Genomic DNA, 19,159 nt, shown 5'->3' with positions numbered 1-19,159 from the left:
ACCAGATGCTGTTAATTAACATTGCTTACTGGTCTTCTGAAGCCTTACGATAGAGTGAGGAACAGAAATTTAAATCATTATTGACTGATAATCTTCGTCTCCATTGAGCTGCAGCAGGTATTAGTATCTGTAAGTTAAACTACACTTTTGTCTCTTTCAGGGTTCCCCTGACTTTTATGAGCTTCAGGAGGGCAGTATGGTGGATGTACTAAACTCTCACATTAACGGGGAAATAATGGAGCTGGTGTTGATGAAGTACCAAGGCCGTAGCTGGAGCGGCCGTATGAAGATTAGCCAAGACATGCCTGAGTTCTTTTCTATTTGCTTCACCTGCGACACCTCAGAGGGGTTGACTGTGGACGTGTGTGTACATGTGTCTCGCATGAGTGGCAAAATGTTTCTTTCTCTCTACAGTCCATATTGGATCATCAATAAGACATCCCGTGTCCTGCAGTACCATGCCGAGGACACCTACGTGAAACACCCATCTGACTTTAGAGACGTCATTCTGTTCTCCTTCAAAAAGAAGAATTTTTTCAGCAAGAATAAGGTTAGATTGAACTATTTGGTGGTGTTTGATGGAGCACATTTTCTAATCTCATATAAGACAACTGAATGTAATTAACTATTTAGTTAGTAATTTGTTATTTATGTAGTACTAATTATATTAGCCTAATATTTAGAAAAATGTTATCCTGAACACCAACATAAACCTGGAAAGAGCAACAGTTTACACTTTTCAGTGAGTCAACATACGACTGACTTATAGTTGTCATATTAAACCAGCATAAGAGAAAGTATTAAACAGTTTATACTCTGTTCTTCCTCTCCATTCTAGCTGCAGCTTTGTGTGTCCACCAGCTCCTGGTCGAAAGGCTTCTCTCTGGACACAGTTGGCAGCTACGGGTGTGTACGCTGTCCAGACAAAAGCGGGGATTACCTGGTAAAAGCTTTGTGCATTTTTTATGAAAAAATAGTTTGAAAAGATCTGTGTATTTTGTCTGAAATCTCTCTTGTTGTACAAGGTGGGGGTCAGCATCCAGATGAGCAGCTTTAACCTGACACGGATCGTAACCATGAGTCCCTTCTACATGCTGGTCAATAAGTCCTCGTTTGAGCTGGAGGTGGGAGAGGTGCTAAACAATGGTTCCAGCAACAAGTGGCACTACATCTCCTCCACTGAGGTCAGAGCTGAATTCATCTCTTATCAAAAGCTTTTCACATAATATTTTAAATAAAGTTTGTTTAGTAAAGAAATGGTTCACCCAAAAATGATTATTCTCTCATCATTTACTCACCCTTATGTCGTTTCAAACTCGTATGACTTTCTTCCGCGGAACACAAACGAAGATATTTTGCTGAAGAAATTAGATGTTTTTGTCAATACAATGCAAGTGAATGGTGACCAAATTTTCAAGCTCCAAAAAGAACACAAAGGCAGCATAAAGGTAATCCATATGACTCCAGAAGTATAATCCATGTTTTCTGAAGAGATCCAATCAGTTTTGGTGGAGAACTGACTAAAATATAATCCTTTTTCACTTTAAATCTTGACATCAGCAGTCTCCTTTGCGATCATGATTTCAAGCTCGATTACATTTCCAGTGGCATCTAGCACTGTGCGCTTGCTGCAAGCACTAGGAATTATAATCGAGCTTGATAGCAACATTGTGCCTAGAGACTGCAATGGCAAGATGTTCTGTGGAAAGGAGTTACATTTTGGTCTGTTTTTACCCAAAACAGACTGGATTGCTTCAGAAGACATGGATTATGTGCTTTTTGGAGCTTAAAAATTTGGTCACCATTCACTGCATTGTACGGACAAACAGACATCAAATTTCCATTAAAATGTTTTTGTTTGTGTTCCACAGAAGAAAATCATTTGAGTTTGAGATGACATAAGGGTGAGTAAAAGATGAGAGAATTCTCATTTTTGGGTGCACTATTCCTTTAACTGTGCCTGTATGTGTCCAGACCATATGCAGTGCTTAATTTGTAAATCAAATCAAATCAAATCAAATCACTTTATTGTCACACAGCCATATACACAAGTGCAATGGTGTGTGAAATTCTTGGGTGCAGTTCCAATCAACATAGCAGTCGTGACAGTGATGAGACATATACCAATTTACAATAACATCAAATTAACACACACAATTTAAACATCTGTTATACACATAATTGCACTCAACAATATACAAATAATAACATACACTGTACAGTATACAATACGCTGTTTTTGTTTTTGTTTTGTTTTTTTTTGTTTTTTACTATATAGATACACATTATTCAATAAAAATTAAAATATATATAAAAAAATAAAAAAAGTGTGTATATATATATATATATATATATATATATATATATATATATATATATATATATATATATATATAGAATGTACAGTATTGTACTGTATTGACATTCAGGCTGTCGGTTGATAGTCAGTTGTTAAGAGAGACATAATATAATAATAATAATATAATTATATTAGGGGTGTAATGGTTTATCATGGCACGATGCATCACGGTTCAAAAATGTGACGATGCGCATCGTGGAGATGGGATCATTTTTTTTTTGTTTTTTTCATCTTAGCGTCTCTTCTATCCAATACACACGACGTCCTACGCCTGCATAATGCGGGCATACAAATGGAAATCGCTTCATAGGACACAAGGAGCTCTAAAATATGATTGCACACATAGCAGCCACAGGTGTTGTACGATGAGTTAGGCTGAAACTGAAACCAGTCTAGCAGTGGGAGAGAGACGCACCTTTTCAGCGCAAGGGATCGAATGTCCTTTTGAGTGCGAGAGTGATCTGCTCTGTAACTGTGCTAGAGAAAATGAAAGTTTACAGAGGTTTAATGAGATTGACATATTAATCTACTATATATAATGCTGAATATTATGTACAGAATAATGCTATGGGGAATATAATCCTAATGTCAAATGTAATGTCTAATTTGATTACATCAGTAAATTATTATTATTTAACTGGATAAGCATGCACTTCCATTAAATATGTATTTTTGAAAAGAATATTTACATGTAATCAGAGACAATACTATTTTAGAAAAATACAATTTTAATTTAAAATATTTAAAATATTTGCAATCAGTGACAGTGTGTAAGCAGCGTATGTATCTAACATAATTCTGTATTTTCAGTAAGCAAATTATTAGCTAATATTTCCAGTTGGTGTCACCATTGCCCTGTTCTGGGCTGTTTTTAGTCCCAGTACATCTCTGATGAATCATGTAGCACTTTTAAGAACAGTACTTTTAGCTAAATTTTTTTAAGGAAACAAACAGTTTTGCATATGTCTATAAAGTAATAATAATAATAATAATAATAAAAGTTCAATCTTAACTTTTCTTGATTCAGGCTTAGTTTAAAGAATCGTGAAACGAACCAAACCATGAGTTCAGTATCGTGAACCGAACCGAATCGTGAGATGAGTGAACCGTTACACTCCTAAATTGTATGGTCCCGGATCAAGGACTGGTGGTGCTCGTTTGCACTAAAGATTGGGTTTAAAATGCTATGACAGATTTACTACACCGATTGTGAGTTTACAGGTTGAATGAATGTGTAAATAACATTATTTTGCTTGCAAGGATGATTTTCTATTTCGTGAATTTCAAAAACAGTGGTCAGATGGATTCTTAAAAGGAACTGAACCTGAACTCAAAAAAGAGCTTGTGATAAGACATGACCTAGACAACAAGTATGACTAGCAAAAAAACGACAAATCCCTGTTATTTTGTTGAGTTAATGACAACATTGTAAAACTATACTTAGATTTTTCGGGAAACACATCTAGGTCATAGGTCATAGCATAAAGTTCTTTCAGTGTATGAGGAGGGGGATCCACTAAAAAAGGTGCAAAAATTGTGTTTCTTCCAGCAGAAATTAAGACCTAACTATATGATTGTGTATTTTACAGTGTTTGCCTCTGTGGCCCGAGTCCAGCACAGGGAAGCTGTGTGTACGAGTTTTGGGATCTGAATCTACCTCAAAATCGTTCTTCTTCGACAAGCAGGACAATGGCACTTTACTGCGCATGGATCAGGTGGGCATTTAAGCGAGAAATGTTACAGAAAGTGTGTTTTTTCACATATGTAATGGTGGCTGTAATCATGATGTTGTTAAACCACATTTATCACTTATGGTTAATCTTCTTTTTTGTCATAGTATGGTGGTGTGATAGTGGATGTGAATATCTCAGACCACTCCACTGTCATCAGCTTCACTGATTACTATGACGGAGCTGCACCTGCTCTGGTTGTAAATCAAACACCCGTGGCCACTGTCAACTTCAGACAGAGGTCAGCAGTACCTAAATTCAGTATTTAAGTTCTCATGAAAGCTGAACAAAAAGTCTATAAAGAGTCTGATTGGAAAATGGAATTTTAGTCTTTTAACTAAAATAGTGGAAACTAAGGATGTGCATTTAAGTCCTTTTGACTGCTCGAGTACTCCTGATGGAATGAGTTCCATCTGTGCTATTTTTTAATTGTTATTCTATGTTGGACATGCGTCAGATTGAATCTTTTGCTGATGAATCACGACTCGCTGATTTTTCAGCATCTTGCACCATGAATGGCATATTTTCAAGATGCAGTGTCAAGTTCAAATAGTTCATCTTTTAAAAATGTATCTTTCTGTGTGCTCTGTCTAGCCATTTTTAAACACAAAAATGAAAGTGTTGAGTGAATCTGCAAGTGCCATGTGTAGTGCTAACCACTCAGATCGCACAGTACCAATCAGTATTTCATCCCAGTATGATTGGTTAATATTAGGGCTGTCGATTTAATGGCTTAATACAGTGAGATTAATTATATTAAAAATACGGACTGTAATAAGTAAATATATTGCCTTCTAAAGCCACTTTTTGTATTGCGATTAATTGCAGTTAATTTGATTAATTGATCGGCATATCATGTAATTAATTTGATTAAAAATGTTAATCGAGTGACAGCCCTAGTTAATATTGTAATCAATCACAAAATTCAATGTGAAAAGTTGGAAAAAGTTGTTGAAAAGTTGCCAATTATTGTGTTTTATTGTGTTTTTATTTCTGCTACTTGAAAGTACTCAAGTACTCATGCAATCCTACTGAAAACCAACTATTTTTACTCTAATTGAGTGTATTAGGAGTGTGTATTTCCTGTTTGTAATTTCTTCTGTTACGGCCTCTGTATTAATGGATCTGTATGTTTATATGTCTGTGTGTTTGTCCAGAGGTTGTGAGGAATGTTGGACTCTGAAACCAGGTGAAGTTCAGCGATTTGCATGGGGTGATCCCTCAGGCGTGAGGAAGCTTTGCTGGAGCTGTCAGGATCATACTGGAGAACTGGACCTTGTGAAGGTTAGAGAGGAATTATGGGTTATTGAATCCTCTATTCTTCTCACGCTGGTGGTTATGTCAATCCTGTGCTGTGTTCTTTAGGATGAGTGTGGTCAGTTTGCATACGACAACTTAGTGCAGATACACTGGGTGTCATTCCTGGATGGTCGACAGTGGGTGCTGATCTTCACTGAGGATGTCGGTGTAGTGACAAAGGCACGGCAGGCGGAAGAGCTGGAGCAGTTCCAGCAAGAAGTCAACATCTCATTACAGAATGTAGGCCTGTCACTCATCAACAATGACATCAGACAGGAGATAGCATACGTTGGCATTACCAGGTAAATAAACCCACATATAACAACCATTAGTGTTGCTGTAACAGTGCTACCATTGTCCTGACAAGTTATTATTATACAGATCATTTGATTTCTAATAATAATGGACGATTGAATTATCTTTTTTTTTTTAAGTTCTGGTGTGGTTTGGGAGATGAGACCAAAGAACCGTTGGAAGTCCTTCAACCACAAGAACATTGGGCTATTAGAGAAAGCCTACCAGAGCCACATCATCAGCAAGAGTGAACCAGGCTGGATTAAACTGGAAACTAGATTAGAGGTGCATAAGAATTCTCTATTGCACAGGAACCATAAGGTAATAAGATGTTACTTACGGTTTGTGGGATTCTTTAATAAAACAGGTGAACTTTGGAAGGGTGCCCATGTTGATGAGACAGCCATTTTCCTGCACTATCAGGAGAAACTTCCTGCCTGGCATTTGTGTTGAGTTTAAACAGTCGCCACATCAGAGGAGTTTACGTGCACAACTGTACTGGTTACAGGTAACACCAACTTGCAGTGCACAGTTCATTACTTGTTGAATATCATTTTTTGCAGAAGTTATGTTACGTAAGTTACATAAGTGTTTTTTTATGATTGTTCCAGGTGGATAACCAGCTACCCGGAGCCATTTTTCCCACTGTGTTTAATCCTGTTACTCTTCCAAAATCAATTGTTCAGGATTCAGGTACTCACACAAACTCCCCCAGCAACACTGTATCTAAGCAAACATGCTTCTGAGTGCATATTTACAGGTCGAGTTCAAGTTTATTAATATCCCAAGGGAAAATGTATTATTTTGTAGACATCAGACACACATGAATACATAAAACATAAATTAATTCAAACACAATATACTATCATAAACATAATTGACCATAATGCTCCCATTCCCCGAGTTATCATCTGTCTTCTCAGAGTTAAGCATTCTAATTGCTGTAGGGACAAAATCATTTCCTAATCTTTTAGTCCTAAATTTAATGCCCTAAAACGATTTCCAGAGGGCATAAATTCAAACTGTCCTGACAGTGGGTGCTCAGTATGGTTGGTAATATTGTTAGCCTTCCTCATAACCTGCCTTTCGAACATGTCTGACAGCTGTACCAGGCTCACCCTGATAATTTTACTTGCTATTTTAACTATTTTTTTTATGTCTGAGCTGAATTCGAAGGCTAAGTTGACCAAACCATACTGACATACAAAAGGATAAGACTGATTCAATCAAACTCTGATAAAACATTAAAAGACAAGTGTATGTGGGTGTAAGCTTAACACGGCTACATCTGACCTTTTCTTTATAGAGCCAAAGCCGTTTATAGATGTGAGCATCATCACAAGGTTTAATGAGTACAGCCAAGTAATGCAGTTTAAGTAAGTAATAACTCACTGATCATTTGATTTTCTACTTATTGTGTCACAGTCTCACATGTGATGACATCTTCAGTTACACTATGAAAATCAATTAACCATATTTTATTATTAAATAGAGTACACACATATTGTGTGCAATCTAAACTAAATGTGTTTCTGTAGGTACTTCATGGCATTAGTGCAGGAGATGGCAGTGAAGATTGATCAGGGATTCTTGGGGGCAATTCTCGCCCTGTTCACCCCAGCCACTGACGCCCAGGACTGTAAAGAGAAGGTAACTACTGCATCCCGCTGACAGGTGGCACTGTCACATACTGTTTGCTAATGAAATGCATCCGTATTGATCACAGCAAAAACACTTACCCCCATGAATACATCACAATATCCCAGACTCATTTAAATGGTATGAATAATTAGACCTGACATAACTTCTTCTATTTCTATTGCTTGAACCATATGTCTGCCTTTAGGCAGTGTGTGTGTCTGTGAATGCGGAGGGGTGTAGAAATGTACTCTATATAAGTGTGTGTTTCTCTGTGCATTAGAATAAGCTGATAGAGAAGGATCTGGAGGCTCTGCAGGCTCAGCTTATGGAGAGCTCCATGACAGACACCTCGGGCCTGAGCTTCTTTGAGCATTTCCACATCTCTCCCATTAAAGTAATGCACCAGCACCACAGTCCATTCCAAACTCAACAGAAATTGCAGTCCTCAAATAAGATCTGCTCCCTTGTGTCACATGCGACTACATGCTTGGACAGTGGCATCCAAGGGGGGATGTAGTGGGGACCTATCAAAGGATAATATAGTTTGACCTATCAGAGGATCATATACTTACATTATGTATTAAAAGTGAAGTGTGTAATTGTTGCGCCACAAGTAGCACCAAACAGAATTGCAAAAATATTGATTATTTTCAAACAAGTTTCAAACACTCCCCCTGGACAAACAGGTAGTTTCTCCCCAAACTCACACCATTTTGTTGAGCCAATGTTGTTGGACCGGCCAAGTTCGACCACTCAAACAGATGGCAATTCCATTTGGTGCAGAAATTTCACACTTTACCTTTAACATCTAGCCTGATTTGCTAGGGTACACTGTATTATGAATGGGCTATTAAAAGGGTACTTGATACATACTGTTCTTATTGTGAACACTTCAAATTATTGTACCGGAGTGTCATTACATTTCAGACAAAAACTCACTCTCATTATAGAACTCTTCATAATTATAGCGTCATCACAAGGTGTTCTAATGGGTGTCATTAACTGTAATTAACCTTATTAAAACAATCTTTTACTTAGTATTTAAAACAAACTTAAATGAATATTACAGCTCCCATTGTATAGTTATGCAGCCTTCTAACCTAACTGATACAATCTAAGATACTGTAGTTTACCCAATATAAATATAAGCAACGCAGCAAACAAAAATGTATTGATTAGAATGAAAATAAATATGCCATGTCTAATTATATTTATTCAAAATCTGACATCTTCATTCTGTATATGAACTGAGTAGTTCGTGAGTTGCGGTAGTGCCACACTCATTTTCAGTTTAATTTATTGTACTGTTTTTTTATTTTCGGATCATGTTGACATTGTACAGTTTTGCAACCCCGATTCCAAGATTGCAACAAAAAAGGAGAAGACAAGCACAATTATCAGAAAAGTAACATTTAATTTAGACAAAACACATGACTCGACAAAGAAGAGATGGATGATGAAACATATTGCTCAAACAAGAATGGCCAGGTGGACTGACACAAGTGAATGGGGCCCAGAGAGGATTGATACGCAACAACAGCAGGAGGAGGAAGCGGGTTCGGTTGGCTGGGAAATTTTCAATCACCACACAAAGAAAAAACAAACAAGTACTTAGGGGCTGATAGGGTCGTAACAACAGCAAAAGTGAAACTGAATCTTAATTTTGTTTTACTTTTCACCATTTCTAGAACATGTACAACAAGCACTTGTCCATTATTAAAGGGATGGTTCACCCAAAAATGTAAATTCCTTATTTACTCACCCTCATGCCATCCCAGATATGTGACTGACTTTCTTCTGCAAAACACAAACGAAGATTTTTAGAAGAATATCTCAGCTCTGTTGGTTCGTTCAATGCAGTTGAATGGTGACCAAACTTTTGAAGCTCCAAAAAGCACATAAAGGCCATATAAAAGTAATCCAGTGGTTTAATCCATGTCTTCTGAATTGATCCTATCAGTTTTAAGTGAGAACAGACCAAAATATAACTGTAACCTCCTTGGTGATCATGATTTCAAGCTTGATAACACTTTCCAGCACCATCTAGAGCTGTGCGCATGCATCAAGCACTAGGAAGTGTAATCAAGCTTGTAATCATGATCCTGTCTAGAGACTGATGTAGCAAGATGTACAGTGAAAAAAGAGAAAAATTGTGGTTGTTCTCGCCCAAAACTGATTAGATAGCTTCTGAAGACATGGATTAAACCACTGGAGTTATATGGAATACTTTTATGCTGCCTTTATGTGCTTTTTGGTTCAAAGTTTTGGTCACCATTCACTTGCATTGTATGGACCTACAGAGCTGAGATAATCTTCTAAAAATCTTTGTTTGTGTTCAGCAGAAGAAAGAAAGTCATACACATCTGGAATGGCATGAGTGTGAGTAAATGAGAGAATTTTCATTTTTGGTTGAACTATCCCTTTAACCCTTTGATGAGCAATCATTAAAAGTTCAACATTACCTGAATGACTTGAACAGGCACCCTGTTGCGATCAACGCTCAATTTACTGGCTTATGTGCTGGAGGACAGGAAACTACTGTTTAGAATATGATATTACACCATAAGGCTTTAAATCTGCGTTTAAGGCATGTGCAATTACTTGTCTCCCCGGGTATGAATGAGCAGCAGACATCAAACTAAGACACGTAACTGTTTATGTACAACTGTGTGTGTGTTTGTAAAGCTGCATTTGAGTCTGTCCCTGGGCTCCAGCGGAGATGAGTCTGAGCAGGGTGATATGGTTGCCATCCAGTCCGTCAACCTCTTGCTAAAAAGCATCGGGGCCACACTCACTGATGTAGATGATCTGATCTTCAAGTAAGACTTTCACACACACACATCTATAATACAGATACACTTGCTTTGTATTTTAAGTTTGAAAATATAATGGGCTTCGTTTGACATCCTTTTATCTTGCTCTTTATGCAGACTGGCTTACTTTGAGGTGAAATATCAGTTTTACCGGCGAGAAAAACTGATGTGGGCGGTGATCAGACACTACACTGAACAAGTGGGTGATCCAAATACACCCACTTGTTTTTTTTAGTTGATCAAATACTCATAATACTCATTTATACTCTTTTTAACACACATCATTTTAGCACTTGATATCACTGTATCTGAAGTTCAAAATTTCAGAGTCTCGTTCTCTCCTCATAGTTCCTGACGCAGATGTACGTGCTGGTTTTGGGTCTGGATGTTCTTGGAAATCCATTCGGGCTGATACGCGGTTTATCAGAAGGAGTGGAGGCTTTCTTTTATGAGCCCATCCAGGTCTGACATATGCTGTTAATTTGATCCATTCATTTGGTACAAATGTGAGTCTGTTATATTTTAAATACTAGACATGAGTATAGGGTGCTTGGAAAACTTATAATGGAAGAAACAGTGGTTGCAGAGCAGGACTGAAACAAAACCTTCAGATTTACTCATCAGCCAGGTCTTTAATTTCTAAACTACCACCACTTGGTGAGGAGAGAGTCAGTACTGCTTTAAAGTGCACAAAAACAGCCATAAATGACTGACAAGATCAAAGTTTATTGTTCTCCAATACACTGGTGGACTTGTTATTACGATCTTCTTAGTGTAATCTACTCTGTGTTTGAAACATGTGTGCTGTTTGTGTGCATAGGGGGCTGTTCAAGGACCTGAAGAATTTGCCGAAGGATTTGTTATTGGTGTTCGTAGTTTACTGGGCCACACAGTAGGTAAGGCATCCTGCTTGTCCCCCTCTCAGTGCCCCTCTTCAACACACACACACACAGGACCCTTATTGCATTACCTTGTCTTGTTTTTACATTATCTTTCTAGGGGGCGCAGCAGGGATGGTGTCTCGCATAACAGGCTCTGTAGGCAAAGGCTTGGCTGCCATCACCATGGACAAAGAGTATCAGCAGAAGAGGAGGGAGGAGATGAACAGACCCACTAAAGATTTTGGAGAAAGTCTAGCTAAAGGGGGCATGGGTTTTCTCAAGGTACTGAGGACAAATTCCTACACAGCATTGAATCAATTTCTGTCTAATAAAAACAGGCTCAGTCTTACTGCAGAGTTTAGTTCCAACTCTAATTATATCTAGAGCTTCATCCGAATTCACATTTTTTCAGAGTATGTACTGCATTTGATGAAGAATTTACTTCTCGTCTGATGATAAAGTACATTCTTGAGGAATGCAGATGAGTAATATGAAAACATTCCTGGGCATATTTCATATGGGAATGTGGACATTGTCCTGTGACATAATTATTACATAGTAGCAACAATCACAAAAATGATTTACTCTGGTGTTTTTAAACAAGTACATTTGAACAACCTTGTTTGGTATCTACAGTATAGCACTCACAGTTTAAAAGAGCTTTCAGACTGTTTTATTGTAATTCAGCATTTTGAATCTGATGGCTCTTCAGCTCCCGTGGCTTTGTGGGATAGTAAAGTGTCCAGGGAATGTGCACTTCAGAATCTTAGTGGATGCAGTAGGTCATCCCGGTATTTCTTGCCTATTGTTTTATGAATACTGAGGATTTGGACATACTACTCGACTAACATACTGCATTTGGCATCAGGGTTGGGAGGGTTACTTTTAAAATGTATTCCACTGCAGATCACAGAATTGGTTTACAGAAAATTGTTATTTATAACATATTCTGTTAGATTACTTTTAGGTCAGTAATGTAATCTAAATACTTTGGATTACTTCTTCAGCACTGGCAGTTTTATCTCCTTGTTTTGATTATAAATAAGTTAATAACAAGTCAAAAAACTCTGCCAATACAGTAAGACAAAATACACATTAAAAATACATTCTCTGAAAAAAGTCTAAACATCTTATGCAGTGTGGCTTCTAAAACAAAATAAAGCAAATTTATCTAATTTTAAGGATTTTCAGATATTTCTACAGGAAAACAATGCAAAATTTTTTGCATTACACCATTGCCTTAATATCACCATTGCCTTAATATCAAATGTCTTAATAGAGACTAATGTGGATTTTCTTGATAAAAAAAAATATGTAAAAGAGCTAGAAATAGAATTTAAGCTTAGCATAAAGCTAAATGTTCACATGACAATTAACACAAGGTTTATTTCTATTTCTGCTGCTCCAAACCTGCTTCAGAACCCCTCAGAGTGTACACAACTATCTTCTTTTGATTGCATCATTTATACAGATAAATGTTTTCCAACTGAATAGGCTAAATACTTCATGAAACAAATAACAATAAAATGCAAAGTAATCTCTTCATTAATCAAAATACTTTTTGAATGTAACTGCATTCGGATTACCAACGATTTAAATTGTAACTGTAGTGGAAAACAGTTACTTATATTTTGTATTTTAAATACGTAATCCTGTTACATGTATTCCGTTATTCCCCAACCCTGTTTGGCATACTATAGAGGAAAATGGGCATATTCAGATGTAGGGAAGGTTTTGGGGTTCACGTGAAAATAAGGTACAGGCAGGTGTCTTGGAGCAGGGTTGGAACTAAACTCTGGAAAGGAAATGTGGCAAAGTGTATTTCCTGGAGTAGGAATGAGTAACCTTGATCTAGACAAACAATGTAGGCCACTTTTCACTCAGCATCCAACTTTCTGATGGCATGAACTCATGGAGCTCTTGCTCCAAGTGTGCTTTGTTTCCTGTTCTATGTTTTGCTCTATAGATAAGGCTGTTAATTTGTGTATGAAGTGAATTTAATCTCTTCATGTCTCTGTTTTCCCATTCAGGGAATGGTCGGTGGAGTAACAGGAATTGTGACCAAACCAGTGGAAGGTATGGTGGTTTACGATCTGATCTGTTTTTATAAGCAACAGTGGCAAACAAAATTTTTGTTTAAAGAGCACCTATTATGGTTTTTAAATGTGCCTAATTTTGTTTTAAAGGTCTCATACAATAGATTTACATGCATCCAAGGTCAAAAAACACTTTAATTTGCTCATAATTTAAATTGCAGCATTACCTATTTTTCCCAGTGTCAAAAACCACTCGTTCAATGATCCGTCCTAAAGGATTCATTCTAAACTCCTCCTTTCAGAGAGCCTACTCTGCTCTGATTGGTCAGATGTCCCAGTCTGTTGTGATTGGTCTTCCGCTCTGTAGTGTTTGAGGGCGGGTCAAAGCTGTTCGCAAGCGGCCAGTGAAGACCAGAGGCTGGTTTTTATTACCAAATTATGTAGGTTAGTACAGGAAGTAAGTCTGGAATTACTAACGACTCGTTTCAGGTGTTCAGAATCGGTTCTTTCTTTTGGGAGTCAATTTGTCGTGCACTTTGATTTTTGAAACTTTGCAGACTATTTTACATTCACACAGCTATATAACACACTACATGAAACGTAATATTTGAAAAACCAGAACAGGTGCTCTTTAAACATTTTATTTATAGGACATTGAAAATACACAAACATTATATACTGCCAACTGTTTACAGCTGAAACTGTATAAATAAATGTATTCTAAGACATGTAATAATCCACCGTGGGTTTAGGGGCAATGAAAGAGGGGGCAGCAGGCTTCTTTAAGGGCATTGGGAAAGGCCTGGTTGGAGTGGTGGCCAGACCTACAGGCGGCATTGTAGACATGGCAAGCAGCACTTTTCAGGGCATTCAGAGGTGGGTCATAAAGCCACAAACATGAATGTCATATGTACACATGCACATTCACACAGGGAATCATGTACACACATATTCTGACAGCTTCTAAAAAAAGATTTTGCTTGTGAGTAATATTGGACCCCCTAATGCTAACACAGTGTCATGTTAACACAAATATTGTTTATGTCTTGTGGCTATAGTTTTGAAACAGTGTGTATTTTAATGTTTAAGGACTGGCCCCATTCACTTCCATTGTAAGTGCCTCATTGTAACCCAGATTTTTGCTTTTTTTAAAAGAAAAGGAGGGGCAAGTCAAAATACATTTTTGTTATAATCAACATTTTGCCACAAATGCTGTCGATTGAGCTTAACTTGTATCGAACCCGGAATAGTCCTTTAAATCTAGAAAAACCGCCAAACTCCTGCTAAGACAGTGAGAATGTATTGTATGCACTTGGGCTGTCAATTATTACAAATTTTGTAATCAACTTTTGTAATTTTCCTTTGATCTACAGTATGTGGCTATTTTCTAATGTAGGCTATGTCACGTGACTTACCTGTCTGTGTTATTGTCTTATGTTGTGTCTCTTTTGTCTTTGTTGTCTTAATGGTTTTTTCTTTTGTAGTGTTACTTTTGTTTTCCTGTGTGTCAACTAATTTTCTGACTCTTTCTTTCATGTTTTTCATAAGTTAATTCCTGGATGTGTTTGTTCTTTTAGTTCTGTGAGTATTTGGATGCTTGAGTGTCTATGTGTCCAGATGTGTGTATGAATGGCTGTACGACTGAAGAGTGTGTGTGTGTATGTGTGTGTGTATGTGTGTGTGTGTGTGTGTGTGTGTGTGTGTGTGTGTGCTTGTGTTCGTGCGTGTGTGTGCTTGTGTGTGTGCTTGTGTGTGTGTATAAGTGAATGAAACAAGTTTGTGTCAATGTCCTCAGAGAGATGACCGTGAATGATCCCTCTGCAAACTTTCAGTTGGGTTTGCTTGATATTTTTAGTCTCCTGGGTCCTAAAAAAGTGTGCATTTGTTGGCATGAATTCATTTTTAATCTGCAGGGTGTGTGAATGGTTGGACTGTAAGCATTGCATCGTGGGAAGTTGAGAATGTAAGCTGTGTTGCAGAGCATTAATTCTGCCATAATCTACAGTTCAAGAATCCCCTTATAACTGGATTAATAAACATGTGCCTATTTTTCCATTATTGTAACATTGCTTCTGATCTCCACACTCCTTTTCACTTGAAAATAGTAAGTCTAATGAGCAGAGCAGCACAGACAGAAGCAGAGATGGTGCAGATAGGAATGGAAGCACATGCAAACACATCCATATACAAACACACATGCTCAAACAGGCAGAATGTGTGCCTTACGTCTAGGACTCCTTATAACTATGTTTAAAGGAAGTGATCCTTTACTATTAAAGGGATAGTTAACCAAAAAAAAAATGAAAAGTCTGTCATAATTTACTCACCCTCATATAGTTTCATACCCATCTAACTTTCTTATGCATAACACAAGATGTTTTAATTAATATTGTGGGCCGTCTTTTCAATACAGTGGCAGTGAAACTTATGAACTTATGAGTATCATAAATGTAGTCCATGCAGCAGGTGTATCAAATTCCAAGTCTTCTGAAGGCATACGAAGGTTTTGGTGAGAAACAACCCTAAATTAAATAATTTTTCAGCGCTAAACAATGAAAGTTCTCACATGAATACATGTGCTACTGTGTGCAGGCTTCTTTCATAGCGCTTATGAACATGCAACAGTCTTTCACTGAAAAATAATTTCAGACTTCTTGGGTTGTTTCTCACCAAAACGTATTGTATGCCTTTAGAAGGACTACTTTTGGGTCCTTTTTAAGCTTTAAAATGAGGCACTATTCACTGTCATTTTATTGAAAAGACAGCCCGTGATATTCATTTTAACATCTTTTGTGTTCTGCAAATTAAAGTAAGTCATGCAGGTTTGGAATGACATGAGGGTGAGTAAATTATGGCAGAATTTGAATTTTTGGGTGAACTATTCCTTAAAAATAATTAATCCTGGTGGACATGTGGGCTGAGTAGAACAGTTTAGTGCTTTTAATGCCTCTCTCTCTCTCTCTCTCTCTCTCTCTCTCTCTCTGACTGCTCTGCTTGTCAGAACATGTATACTGCACGAGCTCACTGCACTGCTGATGCATTGGACTCTATAATATAGCACTGCAATGTCTCTACCTGATTTAACCAAGGTGCTCTCCAGCCAATGGCAAAAGAAGCATCGTGACTTCAGTGGCAATTAGTGACCAGTCTAACCAATCACATTATCCACCCATGCCATTAATTGTGCCCTGGAAATATGAGATGGCCATTATGTTGTGTTTTATAGTGTTCCTGCCCTTTTTTTCATGCCAATACCTTTCACGACAAGCTGGAACAGTGATGCTACTACACTCCTCTGAGACCCCCCACCCCACCCCAGTGATTCTGCTTAATCACCCATATATTCATTACGCACTCCATTGCATACACCTGATCTGATTGGCACTGTCTGTATAAACTAATCACATTGTTTTTCCATGCTCACACTGTAGAAGTAACCACAGGTGAGAGAGGGCTTAAGGAATCAAAAACTGCACGCAATGGCACAAAGAAACTTTGTTGTAAGCCATAGGTTTATGCGTGTAAATGACTCTTGAGATGCATTACGTTTGTTCAAAGCTGTTCAGGCATGCTCAGATAAACTTTAATGGAGTAGATTTCGTTCACTACTTGTTCTAAAGAATGACTCACCCAATGCCCATTGCATTTTACTTGGATATAAAACCACTAGATCCCAGAACATAATCTGTCTGATAATAATTTAATGTGTTGTTTAATAAGTTATTTCTGACTGTTGATTTGCAGGGTGGCTGAATCGACTGAGGAGGTGACTAAATTAAGGCCAGTGCGTCTCATACGAGAGGATGGCATCATACGGCCCTATGACCACCATGAGTCGGAGGGCTATGACCTCTTTCAGGTGAGGTCACCTGTCAACCCCTCGCATCAGACTACTAGACCCTGATGAGAAGGATTTTAATCAACATAAGCCTTTTAATTAAACAACAATTAACAACCAAATGAAAGGGGGTAGAAACTGTAACCAAATAATTGTGTTTTAGGGTTGGAGTCAGTTTTACTAATTCAACTGGATTTACACATTCACTGTACCAAATTCTAAATCCAATAGTCTAAATTTCAGTTGCAGTTGTGTGCTGCATTAAAACTGACTTGTAAATTGTACTCAAAAGTTGAACTGACCCCAACCCTGCTGTGAAGAAATTATTTTCTGTTCTTAACCTGGTCCTGTAGTCATTTAATAAGTCTTTGTTTTCTCCCTTTTCTGTCCTTTGCCAAATGCAGCCTGAGGAAGCATAAAATGCGGGTGGGAGGTGGGATGGGAGTATTATCTCATATATCCATTTTATTGAAAACAAATGAGAACACAATGAACTGTAGCACTCAAAAGAACCAAACTGGAAATCTAATGCTTGATCTGGTCTAACCTGAATAGAATGTTACATCTTTGTGTTTTTAGGAAATTATCTAATACCCTAAGTCTGCATCTGAAGTTGTTTGTCTTACGCACCTTTACAGCTTTGCTATTTTCCTATCAAAAATGTGTATATTTATTTGTGCCTATTAATTTGGCCAAAACTAATTTCAGTATTATACCAATATTATACCAGTATTATATATTTTTATTATATCAGTTAGATATTAGTATATCCTTTATTTTTTATCAGTTAATACCAAATATATCCATTTGCAGCCTCATTTGTCAGTATCTCTTTGAAGTATTTCTTTTATAAATATATTATTTCAATTAGGAAAACAAGGTAGTTTAAGAAATAAGATACATGTTCATTATTATTATTTAAATAATAATTTTATTTGTTGGAACTAGGATGTGGAACTGGCATAGTCTAATGTCTATTTCTCTAAACCTCATTTTAATTTCTTTGACTTTTACATCTCTTAATACATTTTTATGCATCCCTAGTCATATTAAACTCTATTTAAAATATATTTATGAATATAATGTTTATGCGTAATCATTGTGAATACATGAAAATGTTAATATAATCAAACTTATTTATACACAACTAAATTAGCATTTTACAGAGCATGTTGAAATTAATGTCTGATGTATATTCCTATATGCTTTATACCCTATATCTTATATAACATGTTGGTTTATACGTGTCTTTTAATCGTTTGTTTTAATGTTGTTTTACTGTGTTGTAATTATAATGGAAAGCTTGCTTTGGTCCTGTGATTTGACACATAATCATGTGATCTGGAATAAACCAATACTCCTCTCTGATCATGGCCAGTTTTATACATTTTGGATGATTGCTGATTGTTCAATTGAAAATATTTACATTTTTTATAGAAAGTTTTTGAAAGAGCATTCAGGCACCGTCACCACAGCAGTGTGTGTCCGTGTGCTGGTTGCACTGAGTGTGTATGTTTTTCAGAGGTCTGAGATTAAACAGTTGGATGGCGAGATATTCAGAGAACACTATGAGTATCCAGGGCACAGAAAAACAAATATCATTATCACCAACAGGTATTCCAAAAATGTTTCATCAGAATAATTATTAAAGAATTCCTGAACATTTTTTTTTCGATATGATTGCTAAATTTGTTCCAGTGTTTCCATTTGCTCAGATTTCACTGCATCTTTCTGTGTGTGTGTGTATGTGTGTGTGTGTGTGTGTGGATTTGTTTTTCATGCAGGAGAGTGATGTGTGTTAAGGAGATCAATTTGATTGGACATTTCAGTAAAGAATGGGAATGTCAATTTGAGAATTTCCAAAGGCCTCCATGTGCAGAGCAAGGAGATTTGAAGATATATTACCGGGTACATGCTACTATTAGCATTAGTGTGTACACTATTAACTTGATTTAGTAGATTGACGTTTGAATGTTTTGTAGGCTAATGCTTTGTAACAGCACTGTAATAAATGTGTAATTGATACTGTGACATACACAATAAACTAATGGCCATTGCTTGTCACAACTCTGGGTGTTGGTGCAGGACCAGAACAAACTGAACATTATTAGAAAGGATGGCCAGGAGCTAGTAAGAGTGATACACTTCAAAGAGGCACACATGGCTGAGGTAAACACATAATAGGAAATGTAACTTTATTTTAAGAAATGATTGTATATTAGAACTGGTGTTTAAAAAAGATATGTAGCTTGTTATGAATTGTAAGGA

General features: G+C 37.0%; 1 protein-coding gene across 3 annotated transcripts in view; it reads left to right on the top strand.

Moving 5' to 3' along the window:
* LOC127413833 (intermembrane lipid transfer protein VPS13C-like) overlaps positions 1 to 19,159 on the top strand; it is an 88,986-nt gene that overhangs the window by 67,140 nt on the left and 2,687 nt on the right. For 2 of the 3 annotated variants that reach the window (XM_051651301.1, XM_051651319.1), the window contains 24 exons: positions 161 to 550; positions 839 to 943; positions 1,026 to 1,184; positions 3,949 to 4,074; positions 4,197 to 4,330; positions 5,247 to 5,373; positions 5,455 to 5,690; positions 5,823 to 5,967; positions 6,050 to 6,190; positions 6,294 to 6,375; positions 6,989 to 7,058; positions 7,221 to 7,332; positions 7,604 to 7,717; positions 10,009 to 10,142; positions 10,254 to 10,335; positions 10,485 to 10,598; positions 10,957 to 11,032; positions 11,136 to 11,299; positions 13,048 to 13,093; positions 13,806 to 13,929; positions 16,798 to 16,912; positions 18,414 to 18,505; positions 18,676 to 18,799; positions 18,977 to 19,060. In XM_051651301.1, the coding sequence (XP_051507261.1) occupies positions 161 to 550; positions 839 to 943; positions 1,026 to 1,184; positions 3,949 to 4,074; positions 4,197 to 4,330; positions 5,247 to 5,373; positions 5,455 to 5,690; positions 5,823 to 5,967; positions 6,050 to 6,190; positions 6,294 to 6,375; positions 6,989 to 7,058; positions 7,221 to 7,332; positions 7,604 to 7,717; positions 10,009 to 10,142; positions 10,254 to 10,335; positions 10,485 to 10,598; positions 10,957 to 11,032; positions 11,136 to 11,299; positions 13,048 to 13,093; positions 13,806 to 13,929; positions 16,798 to 16,912; positions 18,414 to 18,505; positions 18,676 to 18,799; positions 18,977 to 19,060 (3,096 nt within the window). Of the gene's footprint in view, positions 1 to 160; positions 551 to 838; positions 944 to 1,025; positions 1,185 to 3,948; positions 4,075 to 4,196; positions 4,331 to 5,246; positions 5,374 to 5,454; positions 5,691 to 5,822; positions 5,968 to 6,049; positions 6,191 to 6,293; positions 6,376 to 6,988; positions 7,059 to 7,220; positions 7,333 to 7,603; positions 7,718 to 10,008; positions 10,143 to 10,253; positions 10,336 to 10,484; positions 10,599 to 10,956; positions 11,033 to 11,135; positions 11,300 to 13,047; positions 13,094 to 13,805; positions 13,930 to 16,797; positions 16,913 to 17,295; positions 18,260 to 18,413; positions 18,506 to 18,675; positions 18,800 to 18,976; positions 19,061 to 19,159 lie in introns of those variants that run through there. The other variant, XM_051651310.1, reaches the window with a different exon arrangement.

Source organism: Myxocyprinus asiaticus, chromosome 2, assembly GCF_019703515.2.
Source record: "Myxocyprinus asiaticus isolate MX2 ecotype Aquarium Trade chromosome 2, UBuf_Myxa_2, whole genome shotgun sequence".
Classification (NCBI taxonomy): Eukaryota; Metazoa; Chordata; class Actinopteri; order Cypriniformes; family Catostomidae; genus Myxocyprinus; species Myxocyprinus asiaticus.
Note: the sequence above shows the minus strand (reverse complement) of the source record. Positions and strands in the feature narration are given on the sequence as shown.